General features: G+C 37.5%; 2 protein-coding genes and 1 long non-coding RNA gene across 5 annotated transcripts in view; 2 read left to right on the forward strand and 1 right to left on the reverse strand.

Annotated features, from left to right (window-relative positions):
- Positions 1–9,822, forward strand: part of zgc:172271 (uncharacterized protein LOC100000381 homolog) — an 11,480-nt gene extending 1,658 nt beyond the window's left edge. For 2 of the 3 annotated variants that reach the window (XM_024269626.1, XM_036212079.1), the window contains 15 exons: positions 1,900–1,999; positions 2,072–2,248; positions 2,315–2,477; positions 2,897–2,961; positions 3,436–3,593; positions 3,700–3,886; positions 5,050–5,198; positions 5,266–5,356; positions 6,854–6,901; positions 6,977–7,159; positions 7,261–7,408; positions 8,739–8,821; positions 8,900–9,084; positions 9,197–9,383; positions 9,467–9,822. In XM_024269626.1, coding sequence (XP_024125394.1) covers positions 1,900–1,999; positions 2,072–2,248; positions 2,315–2,477; positions 2,897–2,961; positions 3,436–3,593; positions 3,700–3,886; positions 5,050–5,198; positions 5,266–5,356; positions 6,854–6,901; positions 6,977–7,159; positions 7,261–7,408; positions 8,739–8,821; positions 8,900–9,084; positions 9,197–9,383; positions 9,467–9,510 — 1,968 coding nt within the window. In that variant the 3' untranslated portion in view covers positions 9,511–9,822. Of the gene's footprint in view, positions 1–1,899; positions 2,000–2,071; positions 2,249–2,314; positions 2,478–2,896; positions 2,962–3,435; positions 3,594–3,699; positions 3,887–5,049; positions 5,199–5,265; positions 5,357–6,853; positions 6,902–6,976; positions 7,160–7,260; positions 7,409–8,738; positions 8,822–8,864; positions 9,085–9,196; positions 9,384–9,466 lie in introns of those variants that run through there. The other variant, XM_036212080.1, reaches the window with a different exon arrangement.
- Positions 9,823–10,793: 971 nt separating this feature from the next.
- Positions 10,794–12,416, reverse strand: LOC118598795. The gene is made up of 2 exons (XR_004947949.1): positions 12,278–12,416; positions 10,794–11,045 (listed from the first exon to the last, which is right to left on the reverse strand). It is a non-coding gene; the product is annotated as an uncharacterized LOC118598795 (long non-coding RNA).
- On the forward strand, positions 11,893–14,992 carry sirt4 (sirtuin 4). Its single transcript, XM_024269798.2, has 4 exons — positions 11,893–12,039; positions 12,245–12,732; positions 14,049–14,343; positions 14,416–14,992. The coding sequence occupies exons 2-4, from the start codon at positions 12,245–12,247 to the stop codon at positions 14,566–14,568; spliced, it is 936 nt and encodes a 311-aa protein (XP_024125566.1). The 5' UTR covers positions 11,893–12,039; the 3' UTR covers positions 14,569–14,992.
- The last annotated feature ends 1,729 nt before the right edge of the window (positions 14,993–16,721 follow it).

Genomic DNA, 16,721 nt, shown 5'->3' on the forward strand with positions numbered 1-16,721 from the left:
CAATTACTTTTTGGGAGAAGTAACTAGTAACTATAACTAATTACTTTTTTGAAGTGAGATGCCCAACACTGGTGGTTGGAGTCAACTGGACCCCAAAGAGAGCGGAAGGGTTAAAATCAGACAATGTGATTTCCTGGATTTTTTTTCCACATTTGGTCTCTTACAGTTGAGGTATATCTGTGAAAATGAAAGTGGGAGAACTTGCACAACTGTATTTAGTTGCATTATATCAGGGGTTTCAAACTCTATCGTACAAGGAACCAAAATACAAAACACACCTTCAGTCGTGAGCTGAACAGGATAAACATTTATTGAACTCTCTAAAACTATATTTTTAAAATTTTAAAACATTAACCTTTTTACATAATTATGAACTAGATATAAAGCATTACAGCAATGTTACTAGCTCAATGTGGCAGCTAAAGATGCTAGTACTGATAGCTGCAGATGCTGAAATTAATGGCTTTTTAATAGCAGAAAATGGCAATGCTGAAGCTAATAGCTGAAATCTCTGAAGCTGATAACCAGCTAAAAACATTAAAGGCCAAATTAGCCTAAATTAAAAAAATGATTAGCCAAAACAGCTAGCATGTAGCTGAAAAAATAGCTAAACTTCAAAATATCCTAGAAAACTGAAAAAACCCTAAATTAGCCGAAACAACTAGCGTATAAATATTAGCTAAACTCCAAAACAGCCAATTTTTTTTAAAAGCCTTAATTAGCCAAAACAGCTAGCATGTAGCTGAAAAATAGCTAAACTTCAAAATATCCTAGAAAACTCAAAAAAGCTTAAATTAGCCAAAATAACTAGTGAGTAAATATTGGCTAAACTCGCAAACAGCCTATTTCTTTATATGCCTTAATTAGCCAAAATAGCTAGCATGTAGCTGAAATATTAGCTAAACTTCAAAATATCCTAGAGAACTCAAAAAATCTTAAATTAGCCAAAACAACTAGCATGTAAATATTAGCTAAACTCGAAAACAGCCTATTTCTTTATATGCCTTAATTAGCCAAAACAGCTAGCATGTAGCTGAAAAAATAGCTAAACTTCAAAAATATCCTAGAAAACTCAAAAAAGCTTAAATTAGCCAAAATAACTAGCGAGTAAATATTGGCTAAACTCGAAAACAGCCTATTTCTTTATATGCCTTAATTAGCCAAAACAGCTAACATGTAGCTGAAATATTAGCTAAACTTCAAAATATCCTAGAAAACTGAAAAAACCCTAAATTAGCCGAAACAACTAGCGAGTAAATATTAGCTAAACTCCAAAGCAGCCTATTTTTTTAAAAGCCTTAATTAGCCAAAACAGCTAGCATGTAGCTGAAATATTAGCTAAACTTCAAAATATCCTAGAGAACTAAAAAAAGCTTAAATTAGCCGAAACAACTAGCATGTAAATATTTGCTAAACTCCAAAACAACCTAATTTTTTATACGCCTTAATTAGCCAAAACAGCTAACATTTAGGTGAAATTTTAGCTAAACACGAAAAAAGGCGAAAAATATTAGAAAATGCCAAAAAGCTAGCAGAATCCAAATTTTTAGAACTTTAAAACAGTAACTTTTTAGAATAATGAATGAGAAAAAGGCAGCTAAATAAGCCTTAATTAACTTTCAATATTTTACTTATTAATTACTTTTACTTATTAATTATTAATAATTTTGTCAAAATGATATGAGTTAGAAATGAGCGCAGGATAAAATTGGACCATTAATAACAATAAAACAACACAGAGGGCCAGATAGAATAACCCGGAGGGCCGGATCCGACACGTGTTCAATATAATTTTATAAATTATTTGAGAGATATTGCAACTGAAAGTTGTAGAGTTCAGATGAGGAGATCCATGTGGAAAGATGTTGCTTTCGACTTTAACAAACCTCTTTGTTGTAGGCTAACCGTGGTGATCTAGTGAGTTTGGATGCAGGAGAAGTTTACTCTGCAGTGAAGCAGTTTGACCTTGTTACTATTGCAAAAGAGATCTACAGTGAAGGTAGGTTTGCTTCCCGTTCCTTGACGTACTCCCCTCAGGTTGGAGGTGTGAAGGGTCTGTTTTTTTCTGCAGGGAGCTGCATTCTGTCTGTAGCTGTGGTCAGAAACAGCAGCTTGACCATCCGGTCCCTGCGAGGCCTGAGGAGCTGCCACAGCGGTGTGCGGTGGACAGCTGGATGGAGCCTTCCCCTCGGCTTTCTGCTGTCCAGGAACTACCTGAGCTGGTCCAAGGAGCATCCTCTCACTCAGGGTAGAGTTTTCTCCTCTTGAACAGCTTCATGTTTTTGTTCTCTGATGTTGACCTGTTCTTCGGTAGATGTCAGTGGCTTTTTCAATGCCAGCTGTTGTCCCGGAGCTGCTGCCATGTCTCCTGCTCTGTGCTCTCTGTGCCAAGGCCAGAAGTCTTACAATCCTCAGAAGAATTACCACTGTGAGACGTCTCACAGTGAACCTTTCTACAACAACCAGGGGGCGCTCAGGTGAGCTTCAGGATGTCTTTGTTATAGTGTTTTTTTTTTTTGGTCAGAAATTAAAGACCCACTCTAATGAAAATTGTATTTTTGGTGTTTTAGCATGTTCTTGTGGCATTTTTCTACCAATAAAGAACATATATGAAGAAAATTAAGATTAAAATTAAGTTTTTCTTCATTCAAATTGCTGTGAATCAGGAGCAGACAAAAAAATGCAGTTTGAAAAAGCTTGTAGGTGTGACACAGGTGCTACAATCGGCAGGCCACAAGCTCACTGCTTTTAAAATACATCAAAATATGATCGGAGTGGGACTCAAGAAATTACAAATTAAGAACTCTGAACTTTCCAATTTCATTTATTTTGGGATCATAGACATTAACAAATAAAAAAATATATATGATAATGAGTTTTTCTTTCTCTGCTATAGATGTCTCAGAAGTGGAGAAGGTGATGTTGCATTTGTGGACCATTTAGCTCTGGAAAGCATAGAAGGTAAGCTTGTGATTTTGTATAACAACTAAATCCCTTGAGACACATACATGGTTCTAGACTCTGATATAGAGAATAGAGAAAGGTTCTAGACTTAAATGCAGCATGGAGGTCAGCAACACACTAAGCTGCATCACTTTTTTGTTTTTAATTATGAAAAAATCAAATATATTCTTTTTTTTTCATTAAAATGAAAATTAAACCCATAAAAATGCACAAATTTAGAGTAGTACAGTAACACACAGATAGTTATTGTAGTCATTATTAATAACAAAAAAGGTATTTATCTTTACAAATAGTACAGATACCACAATTGTGAGTTTAAAACCAAATGTTACAACATGGAACCAATTCGTGGGGAAGTGAATTTACCCAAAAATCACGGTTTGGACCACATCGATATGAAAGTGAATCGTTGCATCCCTGATAAATAGATACTACTCCCTTCTTTCTGTCTTTTTTCTTCTTGTTTTTCAGGGAGCGACAGCGACATGTTCCGACTCCTGTGCCCTGATGGCACACAAGCTCCCATCAGCCATTACAGGAGCTGTAATCTGGGTCGTGGTCCAGGAGGGGGGGTGGTCTCTAGAAATAATTTTCGGAAAATTGCTCGCAAGTTTCTGATGACTGCGCAGGTACTTTTGTTTCTCTCTCTCTTTTTTTTAAATTGTCATTTTGTCCTAAAAATCCCCTTCGCTGTCCTTTAGCCTCTGCTGCTTCTTTCAAACTGTTTTCATTTAGTTGATGTTTGGTCGACAAGGCAGGGACCGGCAGCGCTTCCAGCTCTTTAACTCCTCCGGCTTTGAAGAGCGCGACCTTCTCTTCAGAGATTCGACCCACAAACTGGCCCTTCTGCCGGACGACATGGACGTCAGCCAAGTGCTGGGACTGGATTATGTCGCGCTCCTGAAGGGTCTTGGACATGAAGGTCTTTAAGCTTGTAGACTACATGTGTCAAAGTCAAGGCCCTGGGGCCGGCTCCGGCCCTCCACATTATTTTATTGTCATTAATGGTCCGATGTTATCTTGCACTCACTTCTAATGTAAAATTTTGACAAAATACATTTTTATGGAGAGTCAAATATTGTAAGTTATTTAAGGTTTAAGTTGATTTATTCTGGAATAATATTCATGTCTGTTTTTATGTTAAAAAGTTATGTTTTTAAAATTTTAACACAGTCTGTTAACATTTTAGACTATTATAGCATTCACTAAAATTTTTTTAGCTGTTTCAGATTTTAGCTATTATTTCAGCTACGTCCTAGATGTTTTTGCTAGTATAGCCTTTTTCAGTTTTTTAATTTATTTTGGAGTCAGGTTAACATTTGCATGCTAACTGTTTTGGCTAATTTACGCTTTATTTGAGGTTTTTTGGCTGGTTTGGAGATAAGCTAATATTTCAGCTACATGCTAGCTGTTTTGGCTAATTTAGGCTTTTTAAAAAGTTTTTTTTACGTTATTTTGTAGTTAGGCTAATTTTTACACGCTGGCTGTTTCAGCTTATTTGGGTGTTTTTTTTTTGTTTTTTACCGGAAAAAAGTGCTGCCTTTTTCTTATTCACAATTATTCTAAAAAGTTATTGTTTTAAAGTTTTAAAAATTGCCATTCTGTAAGCTTTTTGGACTGTTTTGGCATTTTCTCAGATTTTTTAGGCTGTTTTCGGGTTTAGCTAATATTTCAGCTACATGCTAGCTGTTTACGCTAATTACGTTTTTTTTTATTTTTAGATATTCAGGTTAATTTGGCATTTAGCTAATATTTTAGCTGGCTATCAGCTTCAGCCTTTTAAGCTATAGGTTTCAGCATATTCAGCTATCAGCACAAGCATCTTCAACAGCCAAATCCAGCTTACAGCATTCACACTAGTATTATTGCGACGTGAATGCTAGTGTGAATACATCCAGTTCATAATTACATACAAAATATGTTTTTAAAGTTTTTAAAATTTAGTTTTAGAGTGTTTAATAAATGTCTATCCTGTGACCTAAGGTATGTCTTGGATCCTGGTCTCCTGTGTGGTTGAGATTGAAACCCCTGTTTTAGACAGTATTTACATGTTAACAGTACACATGTGAACCCATGCGTCTGCAGGAAGCTCCCTGGAGGACAGCGTCATGCGATGGTGCTGCATCAGCCATGCCGAGCAGAAGAAATGTGAGCAGTGGGCTCTGAGCATAAAGTCCGAGCCGCTGGTGTGCGTCAGAGCAGCCTCCATGCGCGACTGTATCGAGAAGATTAAAGTAAGTTTCAGTGCTTTTAGAAATCACGGCAGTGAAAGGAGCTGAACGACGTGTGTCATCACCACAGAGGGATGAGGTGGACGCCGTCTCGCTGGATGCTACCCACTCCTACATCGCAGGGAAATGTGGTCTGGTCCCCGTGGTGACAGAGTATTATGGTATTATGGTTAAATAAAGTATCTGATTTTATCCAGAGTAAATAAAAATGCTTTGTTTTGGTGGTGGATTAAGTTGAGTAAAACAACAGGAAGGTTTTTTTTTTTTTTGATGTTGGTTGAAATCCATCAAATGCTGAATTAATTGATTTGTGAGTCTAAATTTTCCCTAAGTGCGGATGTGCGTGATCCTGATTTAAACTCCAAATTTGTCTCATGACTATAATTTAAAGAGGTTATATCCTTACGATGATACTGTGAAATTGTTAGTTTGTGTTTATGATTTAAAGGGACTTTACAATGTTACTACCAGACTGATCCTCCCATCATAGATCCATTAAACCTCACCTGTCAAAGTCAAGGCCCAGGGGCCGGATCCGGCCCTCTGGGTAATCATATCCAGCCTCCAGATCATTTTATTTTATTGTAATTAAACCCTTTAACAGCCTGCTCAACTAAACGGTGGGAAATATTTAAAAACCTTTTTTTTTTTATATTGATTATGTGTATTACTCTCCAAGGTACGAAGCCCCTAAAGGGAAATTGAGGAAAAATGTACGAATTTGTTTTATTCCAAAAATTAAAATAATTAAAAAAAATTTCTAGTTAGTGACAGATACGCACCAGATAGTAACTAGTCTGCATTAATTACTAACCAGAACATTTTTTTTTGTTATTTCAATTTTTAGAACAAAAGAAAAAACTAAAACAGTTACTATCTAGTGTGCAAAAATACTAACCATCATTTTGTTTACTACTTTAATTTTAGAAAAAAACAGTTCTTGTTAGTAACCAGAACATTTCTATTTTTCACTTCTATTTTTATATATATATATTTATATATATATTTACTTCAATTATTTTTTTTCCCGATGTCCCTTTAGGGGCTCCGTAATATATATATATATATATATATATATAAATATATATATTTTTTTCTTTACTTCAATTATTTTTTTTTCTTCTGATGTCCCTGATAGGGCTCCGCCGTAAGGCAAGAAGCAGCAGAAAAAAAGTATTTTCTTTTGTCTTTTTTTTCTTTTTTGGGTAGTTAAAGGGTTAAAGGCCTTATGTTATCTTACGCTTATTTCTAACTTGTAGAATTTTGACAAAATATTTTTTATGGAGAGTAAAATATTTAAAGTTATTCAAGGTTTAGGTTTATATTTTTTCTGGAACAATATTCCAGCCTTTTTATTATTCATAATTACGTTCAAAAGTTGTGTTTTTAAAGTTTTAAAAATGTAGTTTTAGAATGTTCAGTAAATCTTTATCCTGTTTGGCCCGCGACCTAAGGGGTGTTTTGGATTTTAGACCCATGTACGACTGAGAAAAAGGCTACGAACACAGATGCATGGTGGGAGAATCACATCTATATCACAGCTCAACTAAAAACTACAGGGAATTATGATTTAAACCTGTTTAGTGTAAGCATTTGATATTATATTGAGAAGTTGTTTGTATAAATATGGGATTGATGTATTTTCTTGTTTCTTTTAGGGAGCCATTGTGTTCCTGAGGAGAGAGGGGCTCACTTTGAGGCTGATGGTACGATGAAAACAGACCCTAACAAGAGGTGAAGGCCATCATTCCAGCTGATGTGAGTTTTTTGTTGGCCCTCAGTGTTGCCCTCACTGGTGGGAGTAGCGGTGGCAAAGTGTTCCAACAAGAACGTCATCATGGGGAATCTGGAGGACCGCCGCTCCTGTCACGGCTACATGTACAGCCCTGCAGGCTGGCTGCTGCCGCACAGACACACGTTAAGCCTGACGCACAACAGCAGCTCCTCCTGTGATCCAACACAAGGTACCATTCCCAATAGTTCACGTGGAGTCCAGCTTTCCCAAACGAATACATTTACAAAACAGTTTCGCCCTGCTGCGGTATCAGTATTTGTGTCTTTTCAGTGTACAATGAGGTGTTTTGGAAAGGCTGTCTTCCTGGCTCTGAGGGGAATCTGTGCAAAGTTTGTATGGGAGGCATCGGGGAGGCTGCAAGCAAGCGCTGCACTGACAACCACAATGAGCGTTACTATGGCAACATGGGGGCTTTAAGGTACAGGTTTTTCTGCTTACAAGTACTTTTAGATCTTAGATTTGATGGTAGCTTGAACCCATTTCAAACCACTCCAGTTTATGTGTTTTTCCTGTAATTAAAAACTTTATCTGACCTAGAAATATGTTTTTGACCATTCGGTGACTTTAGGGCACATGTGCCGAAGTCAAGGCCCGGGGGCCGGATGCGGCCCTCCGGGTAATTATATCCGGCTCTCCAGATCATTCTATTTTATTGTTATTAATGACCAAATTTTATCTTACGCTTATTTCTAACGAGTGATTTTGAAAAAATATATTTTTACAGTGAAGAAAATATTGAAAGTTATTTATATGGTTTAAGTTGATTTATTCTGGAATAGTATTCCTACCTGGTTTTGTTCATGATTATTTAAAAAAATGAACAGTTTGAAAGTTTTAAAAATTGGCATTCTTCTACCTTTTTAGGCTATTTTGGAGTCTAGCTAATATTTCAGCTACATGCTAGCTGTTATGGCTAATTTAGGAACTTTTGTTCAGTTTTTTATGTTATTTTTAAGTTAATCTATTTTCCAGCTACATACTAGCTGTTTTGGCTAACCTGTGTTTTTTTAGGCTAATTTGGCATTTAGCTAATATTTTAGCTGGCTATCAGCTTCAGGGATTTGACCTATCAATTTCAGCACCTTCAGCAGCCAAATTCAGCTTACAGCATTCACACTAGCATTATCACAGGTAATGCTATATATCTAGTTCATAATTATGTTAAAAAGTTACAGTTTGAAAGTTTTAAAAATTGGCGTTCTTCTAGCTTTTTGGACTATTTTGGCATTTGGCAGATTTTTTAGGCTATTTTGGCGTTTGGCTAATATTTCAGCTACATGCTAGCTGTTATGTCTAATTTAGGAACTTTTGTTCCGTTTTTTTATGTTATTTTTAAGTTAATTATTTTTCAGCTACATACTAGCTGTTTTGGCTAACCTATGTTATTTTTTAGGCTAATTTGGCATTTAGCTAATATTTTAGCTGGCTATCAGCTTCAGGGATTTCAACTATCAATTTCAGCATCTTCAGAAGCCAAATTCAGCTAACAGTATTCACACTAGCATTATCACAGGTAGCTATATATCTAGTTCATAATTATGTTAAAAAGTTTTTTAAGTTTTAAAAATGTAATTTTAGACTGTTTAATAAATGTTTATCCTGTTCGGCCCGTGACCTAAGGTGTGTTTTGGATTTTGGCTCCTTGTGTGATTGAGTTTGAAATAGCCTTAAATAATAGCCTTAAATAAACCATAGTTTTGTTTAGAGCTCCTAAATGTTCTACATTTGTCACATATTTCCACATTGAGGTGTCTAGTCGGTGATCCAAGTGGGAAAAGTTACGGTGATGTTGCCTTCCTTGAACAGCACAACCTCCTCGCCAACATCTTAAGTGAGGAATTCATTAAAAAATGTAATGTTTGCTAAATTTTCAGTGTGATGACCAGATAACAGTGAGGTTGCTCTTCAGGCTTGAGCTCCAGCGACTGGGCAGAGGGATGGACGGCATCAGAGTTTGAGCTACTGTGTGGTGACGGGCGCCGTGCCGCATTGTCTGAGTGGGAGAGCTGTAATTTGGGAGCGATCCCCCCCAACACCATCATGACACGGCCGGTGCTCACTGCTCGAGTGTACGACTTCCTCATGAAGTCACAGGTCAGGTGCTCTGGAAAAATGTTGCCATCACAGAAAAGATCTCAAAGTGTTTTTTTTTTCTAATGGAAAAAAACCATTGAATTTTGAAACTACATTTCCTCCTTTTCCTCAGGAACCCTTGTTTACAAGACCAAACACAGCTTTTAAGCTCTTTGAGTCTGAGCAGTTTGGAGAGAGCGATCTGCTTTTTAAAGACGCCACAAACTGTTTCGTTCACACGAGTCACATGGACTACCGCTCCATCCTTAAAGGAGAATTTTACTCTCACCTGGAAAAAGTCTTCAACTGCACACACTCTGGTGAGGCCTCTGAAACACAAAAGGTTTCTGCTCTTACTATGATGAGACCTTATCTGTTACGTTTGTCCATTTTTATCTCACAGATATCCTGGAGTTCTGCAACCAAGATGTGTGTAGCATTTTCTAGGAGGAAAGCCAATGATCCATGACCAGGCGTTGTCTTCTCATTCACTTTTAATCCACATGTTCACTGTTTTCATTAGATCATTAAATAACTAAATTGTTTTTCATAAAAGCTATTGTTTTCAAAACTGTGTGAAATACCAACCTGTCATTTCTCACAGAGAAAGACATAGAAGCTAATTGTTGTATCCTATTTGCCCAGCAGTTTTTTGAAAGTCATAATAAGAGGTGAAATGGTGTATTAGTTCTCTCACATGATCAATTGTGTGCTCATTTAATGTGATTTCCTGTTTTATTAAAGCAAATATTAAGTGCATCTTCTTTTTTTATTGTATTTTCAGTTCTTATATTTATGTATAGACTGGACATATTCGATTTGAGTGAATTGCTCAGTATTTTATAAACCACATCTCAGAGATAACATTTAAAAAAAGCAAAAACTAATCAACTTTATATATGCAGGAACAACAGCTCGAAGAAATAACAGAATGTTTACCATAAAACATCTTTGAAGTCAGTTAGATACTTTTGGAGCAATAAAAAACAACTGCACGATTTAGTAATACCTAAATCGAGCAAATAAGATCATCTGTAATTAAATAAATAGATAAATAATTAATTTTCACTACAAATGACGTTTTAACTACATCTCCCATAACTCCCCATGGGAAAAGCAGAACTCTGGTCAAACCGCCATAACATTCGCCATATTTGCCTGCAGCTGGGTGCCTCTCCGCTGCAGGTGATCTGCGCAGAGCCGGGTCCACCTTGGTCATCTCAAACACACCTAATAAGTTTCCCTCCGATTTTAAAACTGGCGCAATGTGTTCCCGCCCCCTGGTCCTCGTCGGAACTCGTTCTGTAATATTTGTCCTTTGGGGGTCAGCATTACACACATCAGTTACACACTGCCGGAAATTATTAGAAGAAGAAGAAGACAAAAAGAAACCCACTCAGGGTGCTAACGCACAGGCATACCTGCGTACTACAACCGTACACAACTATGCCCGTATGTCTCTGCAGTCTAACCCAGTCACAAGCTCCTAACCTGCCAAAGATCCTCGACTAATGATAATCTGAGACCAATCACCCTGCTCAATAATGATTATAAAATCTAAACCCATATTTTTTCCATGCTATAGGAAGTATCAGTCGATGCAGTATATATATATTTTTCAATCTTTATTCACAGTTGTTATGGCAAACATGTTTTTCATCAACAATGATTCAATGACAAGGAAAAGGAAATAAAAACTACCAAAAAAAGAGAGAAAAACACACACAATGTCTATTTCTGAGGTCTCAGAGTAATTTATTTTTATTTTTTTTTAGCATTTTCACTTTGCATACATTTCAAGGATTTTGTATAATTTTCTTGTAGTTGCTTCTTAAACACTATGAAGACATATCTAACTTTTTTCCATTTTGAAGAATGAATGAAACATTTTGAAAGCAGGAACAAATTATTTACAATGTAGTCCATTTGTGAGTCTTTCATGCTGATCCCAAATGTGATGTTTTCCAGAGTTTGAGTTGGAGCTGAGGAGAGAGCCAGTTTAAAAGTTCTGTCCAGAAAGTCTATGTGTACGAACAACAGTAGAACAAATGTTCAGTGGTTTCATTTTCTATCACAGAAAACACAATTAACACAATTATTACATTCAACATTGAATCACTCTGAGCAGTTCACTGGATGGATATATATTATTCAAGGTCTTAAAATTAATTTCTTTTACTTTTGGAGCAACAAGGAATTTTAAGTAGTTAGTTCTTCGTTTAGTTATTTCCGCATCAGAAAACCTCTGGAGAATTGAATTTCTAATTGGGTGGGCGGGATAAAGATAGTTTATATATATTATTTTTAGGGATAAAGATGGTTGTTCAGGTGTTTGCACAGAAGCTTGTTTTGTATTTCTTTCTCCATGAAGTCTTGATCCATGCGATGGGGTGTCTACTCTCTATTTTTGTTTTGTTTTGGAAGGATGTTTTGTTGGGTCACATATCAAAGAATATGCAAAAGGACTCTGATCTGTATTTAATAAATCTCTTGCTTATTTTGGCCAAATATCACATATACAAATGTAAATTCTCTGGACGAAAACCATGTTTCATTGTATTTTTTTTCTGTCTCAATTTGTACATTAATAGTATCTGAAACTCTTGAGAAACAAAAAGCAATTAAAACTTTTTCAGTATGTGAAAAATTCAATATCTTGACGTGAAAACTAATCCCCTGGCTTACTTCTATTCCTTGTTTTTTATTTTCTCTGTTTTGAATTGCCCCCTTTATTGCGTAACTAACTGTGAATCTATGTAATTTGAAAAAATGTGCAATAAAGTTTGTTAAAAAAATCGACTTTCTATTACCCGGTTTTGTTTGGTGTTACATTTAAACGGTACTTCCGGTTTCTTTCTGACAAAGGTTCCTTTTCGGTTCTGTTTTGGTGAGATGTTACTCAATCGCACTTCACAGCTGTCAACCTTTAAGGAGTTCTCCTGAAAGGGCTTTTTCGTCGCAGTCAGCAATTTCGAGGTAAAGTAGCTTAAATGTTCAAGTATTTTCTTTAATAAAATAAACAGTGAGAGCTATGTCCGCTGCTATTTATGTGAATCGGATAACTAAAGTTCTCTTACTCTCTGAAGATTTCGTTTTAGAAGTTTGAAATAAATTGAGTCATTTTGCGTTATTGTAGTTTTTAGGTTGTAACTCGTTAAATGATGCATTTGTGTTTCTTTAGATGAGACTCCCGTGGCCGGTGGGAACGCCTCACCCGGCTTCCGTACGCGCAGCGTCCTCGGTCGTCGCTGCTGGTCAGCTGAACTTCGTTCCCCCCTGCAGTACCACAGATGTCCGCTCGCTGGAGCTGCTGCAGGAGTTCGTGACCCGGGCCCGGCGCATGTTCGTGATCACCGGGGCGGGTCTGTCCACGGAGTCGGGCATCCCGGACTACCGCTCAGAGGGCGTGGGGCTGTACGCGCGCACCGACAGGAGGCCCATGCAGTACGCGGAGTTTGTCCGCAGCGCAAAGTCCCGCCAGCGGTACTGGGCCAGAAACTTCCTCGGGTGGCCGCAGTTCTCCTCTCACCAGCCGAACCGGGCGCACAGAGCGCTGCAGCGGTGGGAGGACAGCGGGAAGCTGCACTGGCTCGTCACGCAGAACGTGGACGCGCTTCACGGGAAAGCAGGACAGAAGAGGCTGACAGAGCTTCACGGCTGCGCGCACAGGTCAGCTGATCACACAGACTAATCATAATTGAATTATTATTATAAAGTTTATGAAGAAATAGATCAGGGGTTTGCAACCTCCATCATATGTGTTTTTTTTTTGTTTGTTTTTTTAAACACTTTTTACTAAATATAACCTTTAAGATGGGTTTACCTGACTTCCTTTCAAAATAAGACATCCTGTAACACATAAGATCATCTCACTGCAGTAAATTAGTAGTAGGCAGTATCATATCAGCTGTGACAAAAGAAAAAAATATATACACTATTTGTTGTTGGTACACCTCAGCCATAAATTCAAAAACTTAACTTACTTAAATCAAATTACTTTCATCGATATAATCAATTTATTTTATTTTGAAAGATTTTGTAATGATATAAGCCAGGGGGTGTCAAACTCAATCACACAAGGGGCCAAAACACACCTTATGTTGCAGGCCGGACAGGATAAATATTTATTGAACACTCCAAAACTGCATTTTTAATATATAATTCATAATTATGAACTAGATATATAGCATTACCTGCCATAATGCTGTAAGCTGAATGTGGGCGCTGAAGATTCTAGTTCTGATCGATGAAGATGGTGAAACTGACAGCCAGGTAGAATATTAGCTAAAGCCTAAAAAACAAAATTAAAAAAACTTAGGTTAGCCAAAACAGCTAGCATATAGCTGAAAAAATAGTTAAACTTCAAAATAGCCTAAAAAACAAAAAAAAAAGAGCCTAAATGAGCCAAAACAGTTAGCATATAAATATTAGCCTAACTCTAAAATAACATAAAAATATATTTCAAAAGTCTAAATTAACCAAAAGAGCTAGCATGTAGCTGAAATATTAGCTAAACTCCTAAACAGCCTAAACAATCTTAGTAAATGCCAAAATAGTCCAAAAAGCTAGCATAATCCTTTAAAACTTTAAAAATGTTACTTTTCAACATAATTATAAATAAAAACGAACAGGAATATTATTCCAGAATAAATTGACTTAAACCTTAAATAACTTTAAATATTTTACTCTCCATAAAAAATATATCTTGTCAAAATTATAAAAGTTAGAAATAAGCGCAAGATAACATCGGGTCATTAATAACAATAAAATAAAATTATCTGGAGGGCCGGATTCGGCCCCCGGGCCTCGACTTTGACATGTGGTTTTAAAGATGACATGTTTGTACTTAACATATTTTCTATTTTTTGTAAAATGTTTTAAAGTCCAGAAATTAAAACAAGGTTGTAAAATGTGGAATTTCCTAAAAAAAAAAATTACAATTTTGGACAAACCATGTCATTGAAAGAACACACATGTCCTCACAGGGTGGTTTGCCTGGGCTGCAGCAGCGTTACGCCCAGAGAAGACCTGCAGACAAGATTTATAGCGATCAACCCAGAGTGGAGCGCTCAGGCCGGCGCCGTGGCTCCGGACGGGGACGTGTTTTTAGAGGACGAGCAGGTGCTGAACTTCCGAGTTCCTTCCTGTGAGAACTGCGGCGGAATTCTGAAGCCAGAGGTCACCTTTTTTGGAGACACGGTTTCCAAAGCCATTGTGGAGTTCGTCCACAGCAGGCTGGCAGAGTCGGATTCCGTTCTGGTGGCGGGCTCCTCCCTGCAGGTAGAGGCCGACACAAAGACACTGAAGGTCCATCGCTTCTCTGGGATTCACTTCTCTCTTGCTGTCCAACAGGTGTATTCAGGATACCGGTTTTTGCTGGCAGCCAGTGACAGGAAGATTCCTGTCGCCATCCTGAACATCGGACCCACTAGAGCGGACCACCTGGCGAAGCTGAAAGTGAGCGGCCACTGTGGAGACGTCCTGTCGGCTGTGCAGCTCCTCTGAGGCCGACCGAGTTCATTCGGACTCTGCTGGGAAACACTACCTCTGCTGAAACGGAGTCACCGTTTTCTGATTAAAGTGAAGAGAATATTCCTGTCTTCAGGATCCGTTGTGGGCTGTTAAATGGAATTAAGATCTTGTCCTGGAGGGAGAAGTTTCATTTCTGAAACTGAAATATCCGGACAAACGTGTTCTCAATTTTTCTGAGATCTGTAAAGAAGCAGCCTGTGGAGCAAATTCTAAGACTCCTCAGATAGTTGTTTATTTATAACCCTTTTTATTGTAAAATTTTAAATTATCAACGACTGTAAGACATTTCCAACAGTAATTTGCTGTTACAGAAACAATCAGTTTTCCTGTTTGGTTCAGTTCATTAAACTCTCTGTTTTTTCTGGTCTCACTCTCATTAAATTAGTGATTTTAACCATTCTTGTGGCATTTTTCTCATGAAAGAGGGCATTTAAAATGAAAATGAAGCTTAAAGTTGCGTTTCTGAGTATTTCTTTATTCAAATCAATGTGAATCAGGAGGAGATCCTGAAAATTCATGGCGTGTCTGTCTTCTTTTAACTTTCGCCTCACGCGGCGTCGGGACTTTCACGGAGAACCGTGGTTATTCTCTCCCTCCATGGTGGCTCTCTGGCTGAAGAAAAATAAAATGGTAATTTTCTAAAATTTGGAGATAAGCTATTATTTTAGCAACATGCTAACGTTTTTGGCTAATTTGTTATCTACTGGGGTTTTTAGGCTAATTTAGAGTTTAGCTTCTATTTTAGCAGCAGTCTAACTTTTTTGACTAATTTAGCTTACAGAGGACTTGTAGGCCATTTAGGAGTTCAGCTAGTAATTGAGCAACAAGCTAACTTTTTTATTTTGGCTAATTTGGCCTCTAATTAAATTTTTATACTAATTTGGAGTCATGCTAATATTTTAGCAATATGCTAACATTTTTGGCTAATCTGTTATCTCCTGGAGTTTTTAGACTAATTTAGATCTTAGCTTTTATTTTAGCAACATGTTAACATTTTTGGCTAATTTGTTATCTACTGGGGTTTTTAGACTAATTTAGAGTTTAGCTTCTATTTTAGCAGCAGGCTTACGTTTTTGGCTGATTTATTTTACTGAGGAATTTTATGCTAATTTGGAGTTCAGCTAATAATTATGAAACAAGCTAGTTTTTTCGCTAATTTGGCCTCTACTAAATTTTTTATACTAATTTGGAGTTTTTTCCAGCTATATGCTAGTTTGACAGTACTTTGTGACCAAATTTGAGACTTCTTTGAGGCCAATATGAGAATAGTTTAAAACTACTCTGAAGTTAGCGCAGTGCTAGGAACAGCTAAGATGCTGCAGGACCCTCAAGTTCCCAGGCCTCTGGTAGAGGACCAGAACTAAGAGGAGAAACCACCTGAGGAAGGTGAGAGGTGTGTTTGTTTTTAAATATACATAGATATGTATCTCTCTCTCTCTCTCTCTCTCTCTCTCTCTATATATATATATATATTTATATATCCATCCATCCGTCTTCTTGGCCGCTTCTTCCCTTTCTGGGTCGCGGGGGTGCCGGAGCCTATCCCGGCTACTGAAGGGCGAAGGCGGGGTTCCCCCTGGACAGGTCGTCAGTCCATCGCAGGGCCTCAATCACACACCCATTCATCCTCACAAGCACACCTAGGGGCAATTTAGAGTCACCAATTAACCTATGAAGCATGTTTTTGGACGTTGGGAGGAAGTCGGAGTCCCCGGTGAAAACCCACGCATGCACGGGGAGAACATGCAAACTCCACACAGAAAGATCCCAACCGGTAGTCGAACCGGGGTCTTCTCGCTGTGAGGCGAGAGCGCTAACCACTGCGCCACCATGCAGCCCCCTATATTTATATATTTATATATATATTTATATTTATATATAAATATATAAATATATATTTGCTATTCACATGTTTAATTTGCTTTTGCTTTCACACACCCCTCTGCATTTTTCCGGACTTGGGACCGGCACAGGAGGACACTGGAATGCGCCTCCTTGTGGTTGCATTACACACACACATTCATTCATTCTTTTTTTCTTTCTTTCATTCACTCATTCTTCACTCATTCTTTTTTAGGGGAAACCTGAGCTCCAGGAGAAAACCCACAAACATTCATTCATTCATG

This window comes from Oryzias melastigma, linkage group LG5 (assembly GCF_002922805.2).
Source record: "Oryzias melastigma strain HK-1 linkage group LG5, ASM292280v2, whole genome shotgun sequence".
Taxonomy (NCBI): domain Eukaryota; kingdom Metazoa; phylum Chordata; class Actinopteri; order Beloniformes; family Adrianichthyidae; genus Oryzias; species Oryzias melastigma.

Bases quoted from the DNA above. Each gene is read 5' to 3' on its own strand.
- sirt4 (XM_024269798.2), top strand. From the start codon at position 12,245: ATGAGACTCCCGTGGCCGGTGGGAACGCCTCACCCGGCTTCCGTACGC. The intron at 12,733-14,048 runs GTCAGCTGATCA...ATGTCCTCACAG, and splicing joins CTTCACGGCTGCGCGCACAG to GGTGGTTTGCCTGGGCTGCA. The intron at 14,344-14,415 runs GTAGAGGCCGAC...GCTGTCCAACAG, and splicing joins TGGCGGGCTCCTCCCTGCAG to GTGTATTCAGGATACCGGTT.